Source organism: Penicillium angulare (assembly GCF_028827245.1).
Source record: "Penicillium angulare strain IBT 27051 chromosome Unknown utg000003l_segment0_segment0, whole genome shotgun sequence".
Lineage (NCBI taxonomy): Eukaryota > Fungi > Ascomycota > Eurotiomycetes > Eurotiales > Aspergillaceae > Penicillium > Penicillium angulare.
This window is the reverse complement of record NW_026623162.1, coordinates 2,573,820-2,596,280: the sequence shown is the minus strand read 5'-3', so window position 1 is coordinate 2,596,280 and position 22,461 is coordinate 2,573,820. Positions and strand designations below refer to the sequence as shown.

Below are 22,461 nucleotides of genomic sequence, written 5' to 3'. Positions count from 1 at the left end.
GCAGCTAAAGATCAACTAGACATGGCGGACATGGTGGATGTGGATCTGAGAGTGGAGTCCTAGAGGAAAAGTAAATGTTACCTTGACTCGTGGTCGTATTTTTCGGTCATCTCTTTAAATCCTTCGATGCAAGCTAGACTATTGTCCTTTTGCTATTATCTTTTTTTTTTTTTTTTTTTTTTTCCCTTTTTGGGTTGCTTCTGTTCAGTTGCTTCCTATTTCTTAATTCACCTTTTCCCCTTCACTTTCCTGTTTTCTTTTCTTCTTTCTCTGGCTTTCCCCATTTTTTCTCTTCTTCCCCCCCACACCTTCCCCAGCTTTACCAAAATGACAGATCCGGAGAATTCAAAGCCTACTGTCGAAATGCAGACCCGTTCCGCCACTTACGCCTCTTCAGTTGATGAAGCTCCCAGACCTGCAGGATGGATGTACAAGTCAATCAAACTGGGTGGCGTGACCACCTGGTATGCCTCACCTGGCTTTCAGTTGGGAATGGTTGCTTTCGTCTGCTTCATGTGCCCGGGCATGTTCAATGCTCTCAGTGGTCTGGGTGGTGGTGGTAAGACAGACAACACCTTAGCTGATAACATGGTATGGTAGCCCCGCGATCTCCATCCCCAAATCCCCGCATTTAGCATCCCTCCCATATGCGGGAAAAAAAAAACTTTCCCCCCCACATCTCACATTCTCACGTGGAGGCGCGCATATCTAACTCGTTTTGTATCGCATAGAACACTGCCCTCTACAGTACCTTCGCCGTCGTCGGCTTTTTCGCTGGAACAGTCGTCAACCGTGTTGGAATTCGGCTTTCCCTGTCTTTTGGAGGTATCGGTTACTGTATCTACGCGATTAGCCTGTTGGTCTCCGAACATGCCGAAGTGGGAGGTTTCAACATTTTCGCCGGTGCCCTTTTGGGTGTCTGTGCTGGTATTCTGTGGTCTGCGCAGGGTGCTATCATGATGTCCTACCCTCCTGAGGAACGTAAGGGTCGCTACTTCGCTTGGTTCTGGGGTATTTTCAACGTTGGTGCCTGTATTGGCGCTTTGGTAAGTTTTTTTTTTTTTTTTTTTTTGAATCTCGTTCTAAAATTTGAACCCCAAAACTAACTTATTTGTACTCTCTTTATAGATCCCTCTCGGCCAAAACATTCACGTTACCACCCAGAAGAACGTCAATGACGGTACCTACATTGCCTTCATCGTCCTTATGGCCTTCGGTGCCTTTCTCGCTCTCTTCATTTGCGACGCCGACAAGGTCGTCCGCCCAGATGGCTCGCGTGTCATTCTCATGAAGAGCCCAACCTGGAAAACCGAGATCATAGGTCTCTGGGAAACCATCAGTTCGCAACCCTACATCATCATGCTCTTCCCCATGTTCTGGTCCTCCAACTGGTTCTACACCTACCAGCAGAACAGCATCAACAACGCCTACTTCAACGTCCGCACCAAGGCATTAAACAACTTCCTCTACTGGTTTGCCCAGATCGTGGCAGCTGTCATTATTGGCCCACTTCTCGACGTGAACACCATTCGTCGCAGCATCCGTGCCCGTTGGGCCCTCGGTATCCTCTTCACCCTCACCATGGCCATCTGGGGCGGTGGTTACGCCTGGCAGAAGAAATACACCCGTGAAACAGTGGCCGCTAAAGGCTTCGAGCCTTGGGACTGGAAGACTCCCGGCTACGTTGGCCCTATGTTCTTGTACTTCTTCTACGGCTTCTACGACGCCGTCTGGCAAGGTACTGTCTATTGGCTCATGGGAGCCCTCGGCAACTCTGGTCGCAAGCTTGCCAATTTGGCCGGTTTTTACAAGGGTATCCAGTCTGCCGGTGCGGCTGTTATGTGGGCTTTGGACGGAGAACACAAGCTTCCTTACATGTCTGAGTTTGCCTCCAACTGGGCTCTTCTCTGTGGCTCGCTCGTCTGCGCTGCACCTGTTATTCTCTTCAAGATTAAGGACTTTGTTCCTATTGATGAAGATATCCGCGGAACAGATGAAACACTCGAAGATGTCCTCCCGCCCGGCGCGGTTGATGAGAAACGCGCCATGGAGAATTAAAACCATCGATACCCTGACACCCTGAAGCCTTGAGACCCTGCATATTCCAGGTTGAATTGATTTCGCAATTTAATACACCATTAATACACTCGGTGGCGACTTCGTTGGGTCTATCTGCTTTATTTTTACCTTTTTTAACGGAGGCGTTGTTTTCATGGCTACTATCACCATGGCTACTATCACCCAGAAGATACTCTTAGCCGGTTTGCATTACTTAGTTTATGGATCTCCATGAATCATGAGATATGCCTTTATCATGAAGAATTCATTCCACGTAAACAGTAAACATTGAACATTGATGTATACGGCCCATAGCGATCATCGGAGGAAGAAAACCCTTGGCCATAGATAGACTTTACTGTCTATCATACCGCTACCTGTACTATAAGCTCCACATGAGTAGAAAACCCAACTAGAAAAACGACTGGAAAGTTAACTGGAAGGATAACTGGAAGAATAACCGAAAAATACGATTGTCGACGTTGCCAAAGTGCCTGTCGACCACCGCCAGGTCTTCCTGCTTGCGGGTACAATTCTATACCTGACCAGCCTGGCCTCGATCACCGGTTGTAGCCAGTACGCCGGTCTCGGGAACGATACTGGAAGGTCTCAATGGAAGTTCTTGTATTGCAGATATCGTGAGTTTCTGCCAGCCGAAAACAGGCAAAAATAATGGGGTTCCCGATGATCACTATGGGCCCCCGTAGATGTAAGATCCAGATCTTGGCAGTTGACTTTAGCATCTAATTCTAATATTTGAATTTTAAAGGATGTGCGTGACTGCACTTCAAACTCAAGTTCAATCCTTTGATTCAATGCAGTATGTGCATCTGAAGCCGAGTTCCGCTTAACTAAGTCTTCCAATATCCACTGATGACTTCAAATGCTCAAGTGCATGTGTAATCATGTCTAATTACGTACTTTGTGCAACGATAAAGTGAGACAGTAGTACCACATCTAAGACTACACGTAAGCTACATGGTAGTACCTCATACCTATTCACCTCGGAATCAAGTTCCTAATCTTGGAGGCTCCGGCTTAACATAAAAATCACGACTAGTTATACTCGTTTATACTCGTTCGTAGTTCAAAGCTATCTATGCCTAGCCAATTTAGCTAGGCGACATATAGAAAGAAGCAATAGAAGCGGGTATCAAGGCTATAGGCCTAATGCACGAAAGCGAAAAGCAACCCGTACAACTGAACGGAGAGAGAACTGGAAATGGAAGATAAAAAAAAGTAGAACGGACAAGTGTGGGGGTATTCGCTTGTCAATGACATAGCAACTAATAATAAGCCTAGAAATAAAATGAAAAATGAAAAATTATCGTCACGAGTTGTGTCGTGATTTTTTTTCTTTCCGCGGAGAACAGTCCGTCCATCTCATCGTGTCTCCGTCGGAGCAAACGAGACTTCACACCGGAAAATAGAAACGGTTGCCTGTCATTAATGTATTTTCCGAACAGTTGGGAAAATACTCGGTGATAATATGCCGGTAGATTATATGCATGTAAGCGAATCGGTAACTATGTAGGGGATGAGGCTAGCATCACGAATTTGCCGGCTTCCATCAGAAGATCATCTCGAAAAAGAATCGCGGGTGGATGAGTAAGGTTCATAAATCTCGTGGTCACGGCGTAGAAGAAGCACTGTGCCTGTTCCCTCCTTTTTTTTTCTGGTTTCGATTTTGGTTTGCGCGAAAGAAAGGAATACGTTCATTGCATGGACCCGCATCATCAACTGGTCGGTTATGTAGTGCGTTCGTGGGGAGACTCCTTCATGTCAACTCGATAGCAAAAATTCGTGTTACAACCAGTCGCAGTAGTGTTAAGCGTCGCGTCTCATTCAAAATCTATTTGGTGATAAGGTTGAGGTAATCGGCAACAATGAGGGTTACCATCCTGTGGACCCAGATTTAGTTAGTTGTGGGTCTTTATGCAAAATAAGCAGGAGTGGGGGCAACTAACGCATGAGGAGCGATCCGCACGTAGTATGTACCGAAGCCACGATAGAAACGCAGCCAACCCTCCTCTGTAACGACCTTGCGTGCGCAATCCAAAACGCCCTTGTATGGCAGCTTGCCCGTCTTTGGATCCTTCTGCTGCTTCTGCAGACGAGTCTTGATAAAGTCAAACGGCAAGGAAAGGAAACTAGCAAAGAACCCTGCAATGGCAGATGCAGCGAAGGACTGAGTCCCAGGTGAAAGAGTGGTATGTTGCTTAAGCTGGCTCTTGGATTCCGCGAAGAAAGTCAATTGTCCCATGTTCAGAGCCATGGCGCGAATCACGGTTGGAAGGGCACCGGCCCATAACGCGGTGATTCCCTCGGCTCTCGTGATACGACCCAGCGCATCAAAGACAGAGTTGTAGTTTGCGCGCGCCTCGCGAGGTTTCAGACCGTCGGATTGCATGCGTACGAGTGCGAGATCGGCTGGGTTACCTATCATTGCGGCGAGACCACCGGCCGAGAGACCTGCACCCGCGCGCTCGGCAAAGGTTACTTTGCGGTTTGCTTCGTCTGCCTTGCTTTTGATGGATTTCATGAATGTTTCAAAGAGGCCCAGGCGAGCGGTAGTGTAGACTGCTTGGCGGAGGAGACCGGCTGAGAGACCCGTGTAGAGATCCAAGGCTTTACCGGAGGCGATGATGTCGCGGGTGATTCCGAGGGCAGATGGGCGGGGTCCAGTCTTTGCGCCTTCGCCGGCGAGTTGAAGACGAACTTTCACCATGTCGACGGGCTGGATTACTACTGTTGCTGTCATGCCGGCGATACCGCCGTTGATAAATGGGAGCGCTGCGCGCACGTACGGGTTTTGCATGCCGGCAATGCTGAAGTTGGCGTTGGAGGCTTTGCATGGTCCCTCTGGGCTGGCGGCCGCAACCACAGGAGGTTCTTTGGCAGAGGTGGAGGCCATGCTTGATGCTCTTGTTTAATTTTCACCCCAAGTCTGTTGGGGTGGAGAGGGATACAGTTAGTGTGAATGGAGACTTGTGGGGATATAGAAGGCAAGAGGGAATTCCCATGTACTGACCAGGTGTGAAGAGGGAGTTGAGAGATTTCAAGGGTTTCCTTATTTTCGGTCTGATCGTTCAATCTCAGTTCATATTCTCTTTGGTGGATTCAGAAGCCACGGCGGAAGCCTTTTGCGGCCCATGGAAGCGATCAAACTCACCGATGACGTCGAGCTTAATGTACCTAGATATGCTTCTTAAACAAAACCACGATCTCGGAAGAAAAGAAGATAGAGAAGAAGAAAGCGAGGGATGAGGGGGGAAAATTGAAATAGGGAGTGCGGGGGAAGAGAGTTGCCTGGTAACTCAGTTATACGCAGTAAGGTGACAATGGTGATACTTGTAGCAGGAACAAACCGGGACTTCGGGGGGTCTAAGCTTGTCTATATAACTTGGATGTACCCAGACCAAATTCATAATTTCCATTCTTGAAACAATTCTATTTCTTTTATTCTTTAATTCTAGAGCTAAGATCTACTGTAGAATCATGGGGATCCACTCCGCGACAAACCGTCCTTGACTGTCGCCTCAACCGAATCCACCGAATTTGGCCGTGGATCTCTCCGGAGAAGGAGCTTGATGGACATGTACGGAGTACCTCGTAGTCTATCCTGATGTGACTCCACCTGTCGATCAAGCCAATGGGGTCAATCCTATTAAGTGATCATACGCGAAAGTCGCAGGAAAATGCGGGGGTCGAAGCTTGAACACGTAGAAAAAGCGGGGGAGAAATCATCGTTTAGAGTCATAAGAACCTTCCATGACAGAAAGAAGCAAGATAATACATTCTACTCCCTTGATTCCCTTGATTCCCTTGCATCTTCCTCCATCAATAGAAAAATACACACCTCTTCACCTCCAAAGTATCAATCTCCACGTCATAGACCCCAGGGGCCCCAACAAGCGCACTAGTGCCACGAGCTAAACTCGGAATCCCCACTTACAACCCACTTACCCACCCATTCCGCCCACGAGAACGCGTCGGGAACCCGTTGACTCTGCATTAATCCGAGGGAAACTGCCTCTATCCAGAGACTCCCAGATCAAGTTATCTAGAATATAGCTAATACTAAACAACATTTACATATTTGTTCGTCAATTAATGCAGCTCGGGAAATATCATTCAAATCCCACCCAGAAGCCTCGTCATCCGCATGATGCATTATCCTCGGTAGGGCGGATCTCCAGCTACAAATCGGCTATTCCCTCAATAATATTCTGCCGCTCCCGCTCCCCGGGTTACCGAGGGATATGTTCATGACCCAGTGTCAATGCAAGTCCAGTGGGTCTGGAGATGCTGACAGAGCTGAGCATCCAGACCGACCAAGCCAAAACCCCAGTCTTTTTCCCCCTGGCCCGCACGGCCAATGACACCACCGGCAATGCCAATAAGATCGCCCGCTTGCGCAAGTGGACTAATCTTTGTTGAGGCAAGGATTCAGACCCCACAATCTTGACTTGAATCCTCCGATCTAGGTCAAAAAGAGATGAATTCATTCCGCCGAGGACCGGCACTTCACAGCCTCAGCTGTCTTCGATAAGGCTGGATCTTTCAGATTGCTTGGGCCTTCGTAGCCCCAGGTGTCGATATCGGAGCTAAATCACTACGGAAAACCACACTCAACCTGTATGCCGGCTGTTCGCGGCGTTCCAATGATGTGGCGGAGGACAGGAGTCCGATCCTGATCTAGCTGGATGAAGATATTATTCTTTTCCGAGTTTACATCATATGGACTTCTATGCCGATTAGCCGTTAGGCCGTCGGTTGGAATAGGATAATTCGGTTCAACTTTCAGGAGTTTTCCAGGTCGGGTTCTGCTATACGAGCTTCGCCGCTCGTTGAGTATGAAAAAGAGGTATGTGCATACTCAATTGGCCATCAATTTATTGTGTCATGTCGGATTCTGCTGGGTAAATCACACCGATCTACAACTAAGTATCGACACCTACGTGATATGTCTAGTCCTGGACTCTAAGCTACCATGTAGAACCGATACTCTATCCCGTGGATATCTCACTAGCCGCCGGCATTGATAATAATTATCAAGTCCTACCAAAGCGCAACGGGAACCGCCGAGTCCCTACAAGATCTTCAAAAAGACTCGGACATCGTGTCGTAGCACGCGAGCACAGAATGAGGACGGAGTTTTGTAAAGGAATCTGAATTGAATCAAACATAGCCACCAACTCTTATCTGCTAAGCAAAGTCAATATTATTCAATCCGGAGTACGGACCCCCTACTCCGGCCCAATGCTTACTATCTACTATCTACTATCTACTATCTAAGCTAAATAGTAAAATGCATAGCCAAACATAGACATAGTAGCTCAACAATAAAAAACTTGAACGCATTGAATTACCGAACTCCATCTTTAATCCAATCCGCACCCTCAAATCACCCACCCGCCAACATCAACGGGTGATCCAGACCCACCCCAACGACCCTCAAAACAAACCCAATGCAACTATAATACCCACCTCAACTCCAAAGCCGACCGTAGCTAATCTCCTCCGCGGAAAGGAGTTCGGCATGTTGATGCCATCGCTACGGGTATTCTGGAGCCCGGTTGGGGTTGTCGGGACCCAGCGATGGACAGATAGCAGCTTATTCCGGCGGTAAAGCGAGGTTAAGTAGATAGCGGGATTGGGGACGGGAATGGTGGGGGGGGGGGGGGGATTCGGCAATGGAGAGGGGAGATAGGCTGCACATTTGCACGGCAGTTTTTAATGTGGGGGGTCTTTGAAAATTGACGATTGATTCTATAGATTGATGTTCCCTTGTTTAATAGTTGCAATTGGTTTAGTTGTGAAATGTCATAAGATTCAAATTATTTACATCTATGCAAGGTAGATAGGGAGCGAATTCTACAATCATTCACCCTCCTTCACAACATTCATGAACACCTCTTCAAGTGTGGGCTCAATCAGGGTATAATCTTCAAACACCTTCATCTCACTTTCGGTCGGTCTTGCAGACCCCGATCCACCATGATCCTGCTCTCCATATTTCTCAGAATCATTCACCTTCAAACTCTCCATAGCAGAAAGGATCTTCCCAAGATCTTTCTTCTCATACTTGACGAAAAATTGCACAATTCCCCTTGTATCTTCGTATCGCGATATTGGCAAGTCCATGCTTGAAAAGACATCATATACCTTATTACGCGCGGTATCGGCTACCACGCTCTCACAGCGCGCTCCGCGGAGTCTAAATGCGCCGCCGTATGTATCGTTTAGAGTCTGGAGAGGTCCACAGACTAAGAGAGATGTTCGCATGATAGCGACCTTGGACGCTAATGCTTCGGCCTCTTCCATGCTATGTGTTGTGAACAGGATGGCGCGGTTCGCCCGAATGCGTTGGAGCGCTCGCCACAGGATTCGTTTCGCGCCGGCGTCTTGGCCTGTAGAAGGCTCATCTAGTAGGAGAAGAGGTGGGTTTCCTTCAAACGATCGTGTTAGTCTTATTAATTGGGGGTTGCAGACAAGGAAGATTAACATACCCAGTATAGCAATTGCGACCGTTAACTTCCGTTTTGTTCCGCCACTCAACGCTCTGGCAGTAACTTTGGCATACTGTGTGATATCCAGGGCTCTGAGTACTTGGTCCACGTTCTGCTTTACGCGCTGTAATCCTTTGACAGCGGCATAAAACTCCAAGGTCTGTCGAACGGTCAAGTTGTCAACCGCGTCATCCTGTGGACAGACACCGATGTTCAATCTTGCTTTACGAAGATTTGTAAGAACAGATATTCCATTCACAAAGATATCCCCGAAGTCTGGTCGGAGCTCTCCGCGGATCATGTTGATAACGGTGGTTTTTCCCGCTCCATTACTTCCCAACAGCGCAAGTGTTTGATTTGGAGAGATAGAGAATGAGATATTCTGTGCGACGAAAGAGCGACTGAAAAATTTGCTTACGCGAGAAACATTCAAGATTGAAGATTCATCGCTGACTCTTGGGGCGTGGATACGGCTGTCTTCAAGGACGATGTCTCGTCTGCTGTCGAAGGAATTAAGGCCATCGTCAACCCGGTGGTGTAATCTCATTGGGGACTTGCGTCGCCAGAAGAGAAGGGGTTGGAACCAGCCTGTGCCGGCGTATTCGTAGATGCCGATCACTAAAGAAAGAAAAATGATCTGATACGTCAGGTTGGCGTAGACACCGCCATAAATGTCATATTTAAATGGATATGATACGTCCGCTTGGCCGTTCTTCCCACACAGCACGTCGAAGGTATTCCTACCGACCCATAGTGCTCGGGCAAGATTGGCGGCGGGGCAGATAAGACCAAGACCAGCTTGGATGGAGTTGTAGACTGACTAAGGTTAGAAACTGGTTGACGTCTTTGGGTCTAAGCAAAAGTACTTACTATCTTGTATATTGTCCGCGGAGCTGCCCTCTTGATTTCCTACGTAAGCAACGATATAGATCACAAACAAGACGATGTGGATTCCGAGGGCTGCGGCGTAGCCTCCACGACGGATGACGTTAGAAACCAAGTAACAACCAAGATATGATGCAATTCCAAAAAGAATAAAGGCGCCGAAAATGGCACTTGGGCTGTACCAGACTGCGTTGGACGGGAGTATGAAGAGCAGACCATAAACAACCAAACCTAAGACATTAGAATGGAAATTCAAGTGGAGATGGGTTGAGCAACTTACTTTCCATGATGATGAACTGTGTATCAAACAAAAGATATGCAGCCCAAAGAGCAAATGGTGAGACACCATTACTGTATTCTAAAGCTCGCACATTCGAAACTCTTTCGTAAACTTGAAATAAAAATCAGCAGTGTTCGATTTGGAAATTCACAACCCAAAAACAGGTGACGTACTAGGATAGATGACTGAGGTCGACACAGATGCTATCATGACAAGGACAATCAGAATTGCAACTGGCATATCCAGCCCATTATGACCCGGTTCAACATGGGTCATGGTCCGCAGTCGAGCCCTTATTTGCCGAGCTTGATTGTCTGAAGTCGAGTTGGCAATGCGGTTCGTAATGAGGTCCAGACCGCTCATGCCAGTCTCTGTAAGAAGAATAAATTCCGTGAGTAATTCCACTTGCTATTATAATGGAGCCTACTTACCAGCACCGGTATAGGCTGCGGCGTGATACAGAACGGCAGATTCTGGTGTTGGTGCGTAGATCCCGAATCCAGCATCTCCTTGAGCTTTTTTCATGTCGCTGTTAAACTGATCCTCGCTGTTGGTATAGTTGCGGCTCTTTAGAAGCTCTGCATCGGTCATATCATAAGTCAAATAATTTCTATACTAGTTAGCAACAATATCCTCTTAATCGAATTGTATGGCTCACAAAGTATCCACGAAGAGTGCATCTTGCACGGCACCCTGAAACTGCTTCGTGGGGCCGAGAACTTCATATTGCATAGTCGATGCCAAGTTTGACTGGGCGTCAAATGGAGCAATGTCTGCGCCAACGGGATGAATATACTTGTTATAGCTTTCCTCACAGGTTACGAGTGCATCCCATGAGACGAAAAATGTGGCCAATGCCGCAGCCAAAATTATAGGTAGGAGAAGGTTCACCGCGTAAACAATCATGCCCGACGCGCGATAAAGAAGTTGATAGCGCTTTCGAAACAGCACCCATATCTGCCAGAATAATCCCACGGATTGTCTCACGTCGAGGTTTAAATCATCGCCTGTAAATTCACTCTCAAGGGCCAGGATCTTGTCTTCCAAGACAGTATTGGAGTCATCTTCAGTGTTCTGCTCTTCACCGACCATGCCGTCTTCCGCAGTACCATCGACTGCAGTACCGAATTCGGAGGTTGTTCTAAGAAACACTTGTTCTAGAGTGGGGAAAGTGACATGACAAGATAGATCGGGTCGCAGACGCTCCAGCTCAAGAACCTTTTGGGTCGCTTCAGTGGAATTCGCAGCTCTCCAGGACGTTTCTTGATCGTCGTCCACGCGGATTCGGTAGTTGTCACCATATTGGGCGCGAAGGGCAATGCTGCTTCCTTGGCAGACCAAGCTACCCTTGCACATGATGACGATGTGATCGGCGAGAACATCGGCCTAGGTTTGTTAGATATTTATTCGTCCACGTGTTGCAAGTTTGACTTACTTCGTCTAGAAAGTGTGTGGTCAAGACGGTCGTCCGATGGCGTCGACCTTCCTGGATGATATTCCAAATATTGCGACGGGATAATGGGTCCTAAACAATTAATAGTTGATCTCATCGTCTAGGGAAGGGTGCGCATACCAATCCACTTGATGCCTCATCAATACAGACCACTTTCGATCCACCGGCAAAGGCAATGGCCAACTGCAATCGCCTTTTTTGACCTCCACTCAACGTTCCAGCTGCCGCGTAGGCCTTTTCAGTTAAATCACACTCGGCAATCACATCATCTATCTCCTGGGTACTTGGCGCATTTCCGATGCCTTTAAGGCTGGCCCAAAGACGAACATGCTCGACAATAGTCAATTCATCCCACAAAACCTTGAAAGAAAGAAATTAACAGGGCACGAAATACGGGTTAGACTTGAGAAACGTACGTTGTGTTGTGGACACAAGCCAAGAGAGAGACCATCGCGACTGAACTGGATCTTCGATCCGTCGTCCACATTCAGAACTCCCGAGATACATTTCAATGCTGTAGTCTTCCCGCTTCCATTCGGACCTAATAGGAAAGTAACCGATCCGTGCTGTACCTCGGCATTGAAATCTTTGACAGCTTCCTTTTTCTTGCCATAAGTCTTAGACAAATTGGTCAATTTTAGAGCAACCTGATCCGACGTCTCTGACCATTCCCGGCGTTGTGGAACACCCCAGCGTAGGTGCTCGACAAGGAAGACCAACGCACCGTAGCCAAAGATTTGTATGAGGAAACACATAAAGTAAAGATACCCGTTTATCATAGTGTCCTCTTTGGCAATCTCAGTGTTGGGCCAAGCTTTCATTGATTCTTCCGTACCCGCGATGTCTCGAATGAACGTGGAGAAGGCATAAGGCGGGAAGACTATCGAGAGGCCTAGTATCTGGCCGGCATCCTTATAGTAAGCCAAGCTCTCAGACAGACTAACGAAAGCAAGTATGACAATCAAGATACATGTGCACATTCCGGACACGGATGATTTGGAAAAGAACGACCCGATGAAATGAGAGGTCACGATAAATGATAAAGCGGCGAGAACCGTGAGGATAAATATAAGACCAGTAGATGTATTCACGAACAGGACTTCGCCGAGTATGATTGAGCAGATGATGACGCCGGGTATATAGAGGGCGGAGAAGGATAGGAGGTTCGATAGGATTCGGGGCGTGGTGGTGACTCCCTGTGCCATTAGAAGTTCCACAACACCACTCTGTCGTTCGCTGGCCACTGCACTACCAATATGATAGGTGGCGGTAATGAATATGAAGACAAATATTGGGGAAACGATCAAGTTGACAAGGGAAAGCCAGTAGGCTCCAGCATCTTCTTCTGGTTCAAACTCCGTCACGTAAATATACCCATCCCACGTCTTCTCAGTCGGCCTTTGGGTGGATTTGAACCCTCCAATTTGAGCATTCAGTGCCCATTGTAATGGCATAACTCGCTTTGAGAGAACAGACTGGCCTGGCTCTGCACTGGTGGGTGAATTTGTGAGAAAGTCCGAATCGAGACCGACGACGTATTCGGCATGGGTACTGTTAAAGACTGTGAAAACGACAGCAGCAAAGCATGAACTAGTACCGTGAATAGACTGCTTGCAGCTATCGAAAATGGCGTTGGGACTATCGATGAGCTCGAGATCGAAGGCACTCATTCCCGAGTCTTGGAAAATTGCATTGATCGAATTGTTCAGCTGGGCATCGTGAATCCCATTCGTAGCGACTACTAGTCGTTGGGATGAGGCCGCAGCCATGGCATCAGACAGAGTGAGAACCTCCCTTCCAGTATTTGAGAAGTCATATGGGGTTCCAGATCCTGATGACTTGATATCTTTAAGAAAGGAGAAAACAAGAGTCACCACAATAGGGACCAAGAGCGCTTTGATCACGGAGGCAATTGGCGATTTGTAGAACACCAAGAGGTTCTTCCAGGTCAATGTCCCGGTTTGCCGGGTAATTCTATTCCATTCCACCATCTTGAGCACGATTGAAGATGCGATGGATAATTTTCAAAGTTCCTCTTCTCGAGGAGGATCGCGAAGGTATAGAAACAAGACATTTTGGCTTCTGCCTTGCGAGCCTAGTTTCGACAAGAAACTCCGATGGCAGTGTTTGCAATTGCATTACTCTGAACTAAAGCATCCTATCATATTATTTGACATTTGTTTGGTTGAAACAAGACGATCAAATTGGCCTTATTCATGTAGAGTGGGGATCCCTACTGATTCGAGCGAGTGGGTACACGGGCAGTGTATTCTTGGAGCCTGATCAGGATCGCGGGGTGGGGAGAGTTGCAGTGGAGCATCCACATAAACTCTTATACCCACAGATCTAAGCATAAGTTGATGCTTCCAGGGGACTGGATCAATCCTGTTGGCTCGCACTCTCAGGGGACGATCACACACGGACCGCCCCTGGGGTTTAGGGCGGGGCTACCTATGATTAGATCTTCTGGACCTATTCTTGTTTCGTGCCCTTAACATTGCTGCCTGCGAATCTGATAAATCCAAGGCGGTTGATAACACTCTGGAGGTGGTCTAGGTCGGTAGGAAAACCAACAAAGAAATTAGCGGGAAAGGAGAAAGAAGAGGAATGAAGTGTGGATGTCCAAGTTTGGTAGCTGCCTAGTAGTGTGTGCATGATCCGTTAACCACCATTCCAACTCAAGAGCATCGTTCAAAGTGCTTGGAAATGCTTGGTTGCCCGTGCACGAAGTTCCAGGGGTTTAAAGATCTTACAAAATACAATTAAATTCGAGCTTAAGTTTATGTGGAGATAAGATTTTGTGAAATATCTGATTTCATTGACTATCGTTAGGGTATCGGGATAGAAGTCCGATGGAGCCAGTCGTCAAACATGTCCATCGATAACACAAAATATAAAATAGATCAAGAGAAATATGAGAAAGAAAAAGAGCCTATCATGAAAAAAGATGAGAAAAAGGAAATACCTCATACTTGTCCTGACACAAGTATGGGGCCCGAGATCCAGGGGAAGAGATCAAGCAAACGCAGCACGCCATGCAAAAGACTTGAGAAAGTCTGGGACCATAAAACACAAATGCTTATTTTTGGAAGATCCATCATGGTCAAGTTTAGACCTGAGGAGCGGCAGCCAGGACCTCGGGGGTGGCTTGGTCGGAGTACTTCTTGAAGTTCTCGTTGAACAGGGTGCCCAGCTTGGTGACCTCGTCGGAGAAAGAGGTGGTGGCAGTCCAGCTCTTGGCGGGGTTAAGCAGCTCGTCGGGAACACCGGGGCAGGTCTTGGGGACGGGCAGGTTGAAAACCTCGTAGGTCTCGTAGTCGACAGTGGCGAGGTGGCCGCTGTGGATGGCATCCAAGATAGCACGGGTGTACTTGAGAGGGCAACGCTTGCCACCAGTGGTGGCACCGGCACCGACCCAACCGGTGTTGAGGAGCCAGGCGTTGACCTTGTGCTCCTTCATCTTCTCGGCAAGCATGCTGGCGTAGCGCATGGGGTGCAGAGCAAGGAAGGGCTGAGCGAAGCAAGAAGAGAAAGTAGCTTGGGGCTCGGTGATACCGTCCTCGGTACCGGCCATCTTGGAGGTGTAACCAGAGATGAAGTGGAACATGGTCTGCTCGGGGGTGAGCTTAGAGATAGGAGGAAGCACACCACGAGCATCACAAGTCAGGAGGATGATGTTGGTGGGGTGGTTGTCGCTCTTGCAGGGAATCTTGGCGTTCTCAATGTACTCAATGGGGTAAGCGCAGCGAGTGTTCTCGGTCAGGGTGGCGTCATCGTAGTTGACAATACGGCTGACGGGGTCGAAGACAACGTTCTCAAGAACGGAACCGAACTGGATGGCGTTGAAAATATCGGGCTCTTTCTCGCCAGAGAGACCAATGCACTTGGCGTAGCAACCACCCTCAATGTTGAAGACACCAGTGTCGGTCCAGCAGTGCTCATCGTCACCAATCAGCTTACGCTTGGGGTCGGCAGACAGTGTGGTCTTGCCAGTACCGGACAGACCAAAGAAGACGGTGACATCACCGTTCTCACCCTCGTTGGCAGAGGAGTGCAGAGTCAGGACGTTGTGCTTGACAGGCATCTCGTAGAAGAGGACAGTGAAGACACCCTTCTTCATCTCACCGGCGTACTCAGTACCCAGGATAACCATCTCCTTGTCGGCGAAGTTAATAGCCACGGAGGTAGCGGAGGTCATACCCTCAGTGAAGCGGTTGGCGGGGAAAGATCCAGCGTTGTAGATAACATAGTCGGGGTGGAAGTGCTCCAGCTCCTCACGAGAAGGGCGGATAAGCATGTTACGCATGAACAGAGCATGGTAGGCACGAGCACAGACAACACGGACACTGATGCGGTAACGCTCGTCCCAGCCGGCGAAACCATCAACAACGTAGATGCGGTTACGGGTGTTCAAGTAGTCAACAGCACGCTCACGGTTGATACGCCAGACCTAATCGGGAAGGGATGTTAGTAATGACGTCATACACGTGAAAGCCTCGGCTTTCCGCGGCCAAACAAAGCGGGGGGAAAGAAAATTGCAAAAATTGAGGGAAAGACAAGGTATGCAGAGCAACCGAGATGGAAAAAGGACGCATATTGATTCCAACATGCGCCATTTTTCCTCAAGGGGATTCCCATAGCTGGAACTGCCAAAAGAAAAAAAAAGCTTGACTTGTCTGGAGTGCATATGCAAGGGATCCTGGGTGGAGCTAGCCTATCGGGCCATCTGCAAGGGCAGTCCCCAACCACGTAGTCCCGACAAATATGTAACAAGACCGAGTAAAATCGCTCATATAGAGCAAATAGGCACGAGGGTGAAGAGAAAAAGGCGCAACTCACATCAGGGGTCATGGGCTTGTTGACAGGTCCCCACCAAATCTCATTCTCGGAGGACTCCTCCTTGACAATACGCTTGTCGGAGGGGGAACGACCAGTCTTAGCACCGGAGTAGGCGCTCAGAGCACCGCTGGATGTGATAGCGGTACCAGTCTCGTAAACCAAAGCATCTTCGTACAGAGCAGCAACGGCAGGGTTGGCAATCTGTTATAAGTCATTAGTAAAACTGAAGTCATTGGGAACTTATCGCCATGACTATGGACGAGTTCCAATCAATACGTATAGGTAACAGGGCTTCCTTACAATGGACACTCGGTCATAGTCAATGTGGGCAGTCTCGTGCAGCTCCTCCTCCAGCTCAGTGTGTCCCTTGCCGGGCCTAGGAAGTGAATGTTAGCGACGACGAGGTGGGATGAGGGTGGAACATGGCAAGATGTATAAAGGTATAAGAGAAGAAGGCGATAAGGTGATGATGATGGATAAGGTAGGACGTACTGAACACCGCCAGGGTGGAGGGCAGTGCGATTCACAGATGTGGCAACCATGTTTCTGAGTGAAGTAGAATGGTAGTTATTGTTTCGTTGCTTTGCGACTTGTTGTTGGAAGAAATCAGAAGTCAAAGGACCTGGAGAGTCGGGGCGAACGAGGGGTATATAATTCTTTCCAGCAAGGGCCATCGCCACGACGATAGCGTTAGTATCAAGAGCGTTCTCGTGCTTTGCCCCTGCACTTCTCCACAGTTTCACGGGTGATGTCGGGTCTAAGGGCCGAGCTCACGGCGACGGTTGGTGATGGATGATGTGTTGCCGTAAGTCACAAATGCCTTGGTGCGGCGTTGTCCGAGATGTCCCGAATGGTTCTAGGTGGACACGAAATGCACCCGGCGGACGGGTTCTGGAACGGAAAAGTAAGGGAGGAAGGAGAAATGAGGGCTAAGTGGGGACTTGAGAGTGTATGGAGTATTGTAATTTCAAAAATGAATTTAAAGATGGAATAGAGATCGAAATCGCGCATATACAATCTCGAATATATCAGGAAGTAAGATTGGAATGTAGCGAGAAAGATCTTGCTCCTTTAATAAATTCCATTACACACTCTAAATCTTGCCGAACCTAGGTTGTCAAAGGTCTAAATTGCCCGTTTGCATCTATCTTGTGAATCTGCCTAAAAGAAAAGTCCGTTGCTAGGAAGAAGTTTATCCAGCCACGGACGACGGGAATGACGCACAATGATCTCACTAGAAACAGATTGAAGCCCAAAGTTACCAGTTCGATTGTACCAAATACAGGCAGTTGAACTCTGGCTAGTCCAATCCAAGGAATTCGCGGGGGAAGAGAAAAGCTGACATAACCCGTCGATCCCTCCTACCCTTTTTTTCATTTGCCCCTACATTATTACATAGACAATTCTTCAGCTTCTGATCGGCTAAACCAATTCTTGAGTTCTCCAGTTCGACGTTGCGGGATTTTATTTTCCATTCTTTCTCGGAACAAGACGCATTGGAAAGAATTCGCAATCAGAAACAATACACCCGACCATGACCACGACCAGGCCCCAGTAGTGGTAACAGGATCCTCCGAGATAGTTCTACTCCAATAACGGCGTTTAACTCAACCGAGGATGATGCATCTGCGACATTGATCGCGGCGGCTCGAGCCAATCAGCGCCCGTATATTTCCATCTTCCAAGGATAGTGGAGTGGGCAGAAGACATTGCCGCTGGGTCCTGGGTCGATTTGGAGCTGAACGATAATGTGCGGTGCTAATCGTGCAATAAGATCAAAGCCCTCTTTCCCGACCGCTGGTCATTTCCCCATGGCTTTCATGTACGTTTACGTGTGGGATTCTCGGGCTCGGCCCAGCTCGCGAATGGAGACATCGACAATCCCGTGAAAAACAAGTGCAAGGGCCCGATACTTTTTCTTTTCATTTCTTATTCGCCGAAGAGTAAGCCGTACTACGTACTACACTGACATTTTTAGTTCAATCAATTATATTTTCTTGGAAAATTCAAAAAATTGAGCAAGTTTTTCCCAGCTACAATGTTTCAGCTCCTACTCCTACTACGTAGAGGCAGTGTTCTCGATCAACCCCAGATCCTCTTTTCCCGGTGCTTAGCGGCGGATCCCGACCCGGTTTGTGTCCTCGGGAAGACCAGCGAGCCTCTCTCATTCCTGGAATTTCCATGAATGCATGAAAATTTGCCCTTGCGCGATTTTACTTCCTAGGACTTACGTACCGAATTGCTATACAGAGTTGCCGTTTGGCCTATCACGTAGTCTGCTCGGTGCGGGTTCAAGGTATGTTTGTAGACATTCAGGTGACCTGTGTAAGTTTTTAGCTACTGTTTTCGATTTTCTGCCTTCCGCGTGACTCGGTCTAACCCAAGTGAAACCGAGTCTGGAACGAGGCTTTTGAAAAAACACCTTATAATAACTCTATGGAATGAACTCGCGGTATCCAGCCTAGCAGTGGAGCCGGGAAAAGGGGAAGAAGAGGGGCTTTCCTCCGCAAAAACTAGATCCAATGAACGAACACCTGAAAAGTGAAGACTTCCAGACCCGACCTTGCAGGCCCCGGTTTTCGTTTAGCCCCGGTCTCCCCGGGATCTCCCCCGGAACAAATCCCCCTTATCTGCATCCGGGTCAACAATTATCAACTTCAAAGCCCCGTCCAGGCACGTCAAAATCACCCCTCCTATTTCACCCGTGAGTCCAAGTACCGCTTCTCTCTCCTTCTCCATCGAAGACTCGACCTATCGGACTCCCGGCCCAGCCAGATTTCCCCGATTTCAAACAATCCCGACTTGCGGGAAAGCAGAAAACGTAGATCCATCTCCTCCTATTTTCCCCGACCCGATGCCCTCACGTCATAGTATAATGGAATAACCCCCGCCTCTCACTGGTCGGCAGTCTAAGATGATCTTTGTACCGATGACGCGCTCGCTCCCTGATACCCCGGGCTGATTGGGAAACTGGGACGGAGTATCTTTGCTCGGTTCCTCTTGCTCAGGCTGGGCTGAGGAGTTACCCCTCCCCACTTAGCGATTCTTGGCTGTCTGGGGAAGTTGTCGCGTGGCTCCTTCTGAATGTGGGGTATACGGGCTCCTCCACTGAGCGGCTTGTACCTAAATCATCCCCCTGGCTGCTTGGGCCTTCTCTCGGGTATTTGAGGCTGTTTAGTGTTTTACGTCTCTAGCTCGGCTACCTTTGTCGCTCCGTAGGCCGTGGTTATCCGTCTTCATTATGCATGGCAACAAATCAAGACCCAACGAAGAGATTTCGGAATGAGCATGATGCAGAGCAATCGACAAGGATGTCGTAAATGGCAGACTGGGTGGTTGGAATGTTGATTAAAGTCAAGTTTTTCCACTCAAATATACTAACAATATGGGTCTGGCAGGCTTGATATATAATTTCAAAGTTTTCAAAATCATGATATCCACTCTGGGGCTGGCATCATGATGAAGCCTTGAAAGTCAGTGAGGGCAAAGTAGTAGTAACTGGCTTCTAGTACTCAGTAGTATGAGTATCCTAAAAGTTGAAACCGGGCGATAACCCTTCAATACGCGAGGCTGGGCGCGATCGTTCCATAAATCTACGAGCTCGATTATTTTCTCATTTGCAAGAGAGAAGGGAATGAAGCGATGTGAAGGACGTCACACCGCAGCAACCTGTGATTCGATCTACGGGTGTAAGTTGTAGCGCCGCTCATGTTTTATGGAGGTATACCATGAGTAGTATCATTCAACCTTGTCAATTCGATCGGACATTTGGAAATGAAAATGAAAAACAGGGGCTTGCATAAGGTGAATTTGGTCTACAGCAACAATCACCTAGAACATTGAACTTGAACTCACTGGCAAACTTGAAGCTCTTTGGCCTATAGACGTCTTCCGCTATTGAATAATTTATGCGCCTATTAGGCACATCATGGTGCGACCTCCGAATCGGGAGGATACCCAAGCATAGGTATAAAACCAACTTGAGGTAGAAAGACAACTAGAAAGACAAGCTCAAATGGCGATAGGTATTATCAAATATATTCATTGAACAAGACTCATGGCGCGATTTGTATGTATTCTGAAAGAGTATGTCAACCTTGGAGTAATCTTGGAAGTCAATCTCTAGTATCAGCCGCATAGCAACATAACCATATAGATCTACTACTAGTAGCCCGTTAACGGCCCCCCAACCTTAACTCCCTAGTAAAGAATAACTTGATCCTTTCCAGCTCCACTCTCAACCCACTTAAAAACAGCCTCCTTAGTAAGTTTCGACGCAGTCTTAAAATAATCAGGACCCGGCGGCGGCGCACCAGGTGCCGGCGCCTTGGCAGGATCCCCCGCAATCCAACCAACTGGCTCTAGAGCAGCACCCTCACACGCAGCCTTGAACGACTCAATATCATCTATGCCGTATCCTCGACCGAAAATGACTGCACGGACTGGCCGGCCGTACTGATGTGAGCCCACGCCGTTGTCATCTGTGGATTGGGGGTCTTGCCCTGCGAGCAGGAGGGGGAGCTCTTTTATGGCGGCCTCATTGGTTTGGATGAAGTGAATGACTGAGGGGGTTAGTTAGTTTATTGGAATTGTTTATATTTTGGGGGTCACAGTGGGGGTGGGTCACCTTCGATCTCGGGTAGTAGGGACTCTGATACTGGCTTGCCGATGGCTGTTGATCGACCGCAGACTACCACGGGAATTGGGGTTGAGGCGCTGGACATATTGGGAGCATGTAAAGGTTAGATTGGATGTTGTAGAGGGATATCTATCAATGTGCCCACTTCATAGCGTCCACGGCTCTATTTATGTTGGATTCCCAGGTGGGGAACCCGCTAATTTAAGTTGGGGGCCGACTGCACATGTTTCCTCAATTGGGTTACGTCCAAGAAATGTCCAAATGTCAGCTTATTATAAGACTATTGTCTTTGTGAAATAGATATGCAAAGCTGGAGCCTTATGCCTGGGCATATATGATCTTTGTTGGACAATGGAGATCAGGCTATCACCCGCTTGAGCCGCAAAGTTCTAGTATTTCTCAGAATCTTAAACGGTCTAATCTGAATGTATCCGTTGTCGCCCTTATAGTCCAATTCTGTCAATGTTTTCATACCGAATATTTCTGGTTTTTCTCAAGATCTAAGGCGCGTACTATCAAAGTCAACTATGGAGATTCAATTCGAGTGAGCCGGCGAAGGAAAGAAAGGGGATTTAGATGTAGACCAGGCACAGGCCTCGGGAAGACCTCTGCGTACTAACTGTTAACGTAATTCCCGGTCGAGCCGTACACCCCAAACACCATAGTAAGTGCGATATTTTAGATTGTGATGTTTCAACCCATAAGAGTTTATATAAGTTTGTATAAGTTTATAGGATATTCAAGTGTCAAATATATCCCTCTAAGCATATTAATTGGGGCAAAATCTATGTTAAGGTAAGGTGGTTGCCTATATAAAAATGCATCGCCCTGTCGGCGCGTATTTTTGGTAATATATGTTCTTTTTATTGAGAGACCTATACAAATTTATACGTTATCAGGAAATATTCTACCAAAGATCAAGTAGCAATATGTTCTCATTATTGATATATAGCCACTTAAAAAATCGCATTTACTATGGTGTTTGGGGTGTATGACTCGACCGGGAATTACGCATGTGCCGGGTATGACTAATTTGCCTTCCATTATGAAAGAATTCGAGACCTTGAAATGGACAGAACCACGCATTGCAGCGGTTTCTTCAGCATACGCGAATAGTCTGATTACCCCTGGAAACTCAGAGATCGTGAAAGCAACTCTCGATCTTCTATACAACCAGTTGAAGGGGATCAAAGTTCCTGATTTGGACGCTTTAGATTAGAGCCCTGGAGTGTCTAGGGTTTCTCCTGGGGCATGAAACTGTTGTCATGGGAAGAATAACAACTGGAGAACTAAAGAACTTGAAAAGGATATTGTACCGGGGCTATCATTACCTACTCTATGACTTACCTGTGTCCACACAATTGAACTTTTATCTTAGGAAGTGACTAAGCAATTTCACGATCAAAAACAAAAAAAAAAACAAAAAAAGAGTATTGCCAAAGTAAGAATGATTTCAATTGCGTACGAGATAATACGACAAAATAATATTTGAAGAGTCTTCTTCCGATCGGAAGCACTGAAATTCAGATTTCACAATTTCCAGTACCCATCTTGCTGGTCAGGGAATAATCTGGGCGGACGGGCATAGGCTTGGTACTATACTTCACAGTAATCCCTATGCTCTGAAAGACTTTGGTACAAACTTGCGACTGAGCCAATCTCCGCCTATATTCATCCCAATATAGGAACTTGAAGTCTATCAACTTCGTCGAAGAGAATGTAATCCTTATCATCCATAGACAAATGGCCCTCCGGATCTTTATACTTCGTGTTATACTCCTCTACGTTCAGCCTA

At 47.6% G+C, this 22,461-nt stretch overlaps 5 protein-coding genes across 5 annotated transcripts; 1 reads left to right on the top strand and 4 right to left on the bottom strand.

The window, feature by feature from the left end:
• Positions 1-327: 327 nt before the first annotated feature.
• N7478_003123 (unc-93 family MFS transporter) lies at positions 328-2,058 on the top strand (the record flags this gene model as incomplete). The annotated part of the gene is made up of 3 exons (XM_056919337.1): positions 328-591; positions 732-1,046; positions 1,129-2,058. 3 exons carry the CDS (start codon positions 328-330, stop codon positions 2,056-2,058), a joined length of 1,509 nt encoding a protein of 502 aa, XP_056782495.1.
• A 1,852-nt stretch (positions 2,059-3,910) lies between these two features.
• On the bottom strand, positions 3,911-4,972 carry N7478_003122 (putative mitochondrial dicarboxylate carrier protein; the record flags this gene model as incomplete). Its single annotated transcript, XM_056919336.1, has 2 exons — positions 3,911-3,959; positions 4,026-4,972. 2 exons carry the CDS (start codon positions 4,970-4,972, stop codon positions 3,911-3,913), a joined length of 996 nt encoding a protein of 331 aa, XP_056782494.1.
• A 2,969-nt stretch (positions 4,973-7,941) lies between these two features.
• Positions 7,942-13,179, bottom strand: N7478_003121 (putative ABC transporter; the record flags this gene model as incomplete). The annotated part of the gene is made up of 10 exons (XM_056919335.1): positions 7,942-8,510; positions 8,571-9,386; positions 9,441-9,686; positions 9,736-9,846; positions 9,909-10,106; positions 10,167-10,345; positions 10,394-11,121; positions 11,171-11,260; positions 11,309-11,548; positions 11,605-13,179. The coding sequence occupies 10 exons, from the start codon at positions 13,177-13,179 to the stop codon at positions 7,942-7,944; spliced, it is 4,752 nt and encodes a 1,583-aa protein (XP_056782493.1).
• Positions 13,180-14,297: 1,118 nt separating this feature from the next.
• Positions 14,298-16,701, bottom strand: acuF (phosphoenolpyruvate carboxykinase PCK1; the record flags this gene model as incomplete). Its single annotated transcript, XM_056919334.1, has 4 exons — positions 14,298-15,638; positions 16,028-16,228; positions 16,328-16,403; positions 16,520-16,701. 4 exons carry the CDS (start codon positions 16,699-16,701, stop codon positions 14,298-14,300), a joined length of 1,800 nt encoding a protein of 599 aa, XP_056782492.1.
• Positions 16,702-20,227: 3,526 nt separating this feature from the next.
• Positions 20,228-20,751, bottom strand: N7478_003119 (uncharacterized protein; the record flags this gene model as incomplete). Its single annotated transcript, XM_056919333.1, has 2 exons — positions 20,228-20,589; positions 20,655-20,751. 2 exons carry the CDS (start codon positions 20,749-20,751, stop codon positions 20,228-20,230), a joined length of 459 nt encoding a protein of 152 aa, XP_056782491.1.
• Between the last annotated feature and the right edge of the window lie 1,710 nt (positions 20,752-22,461).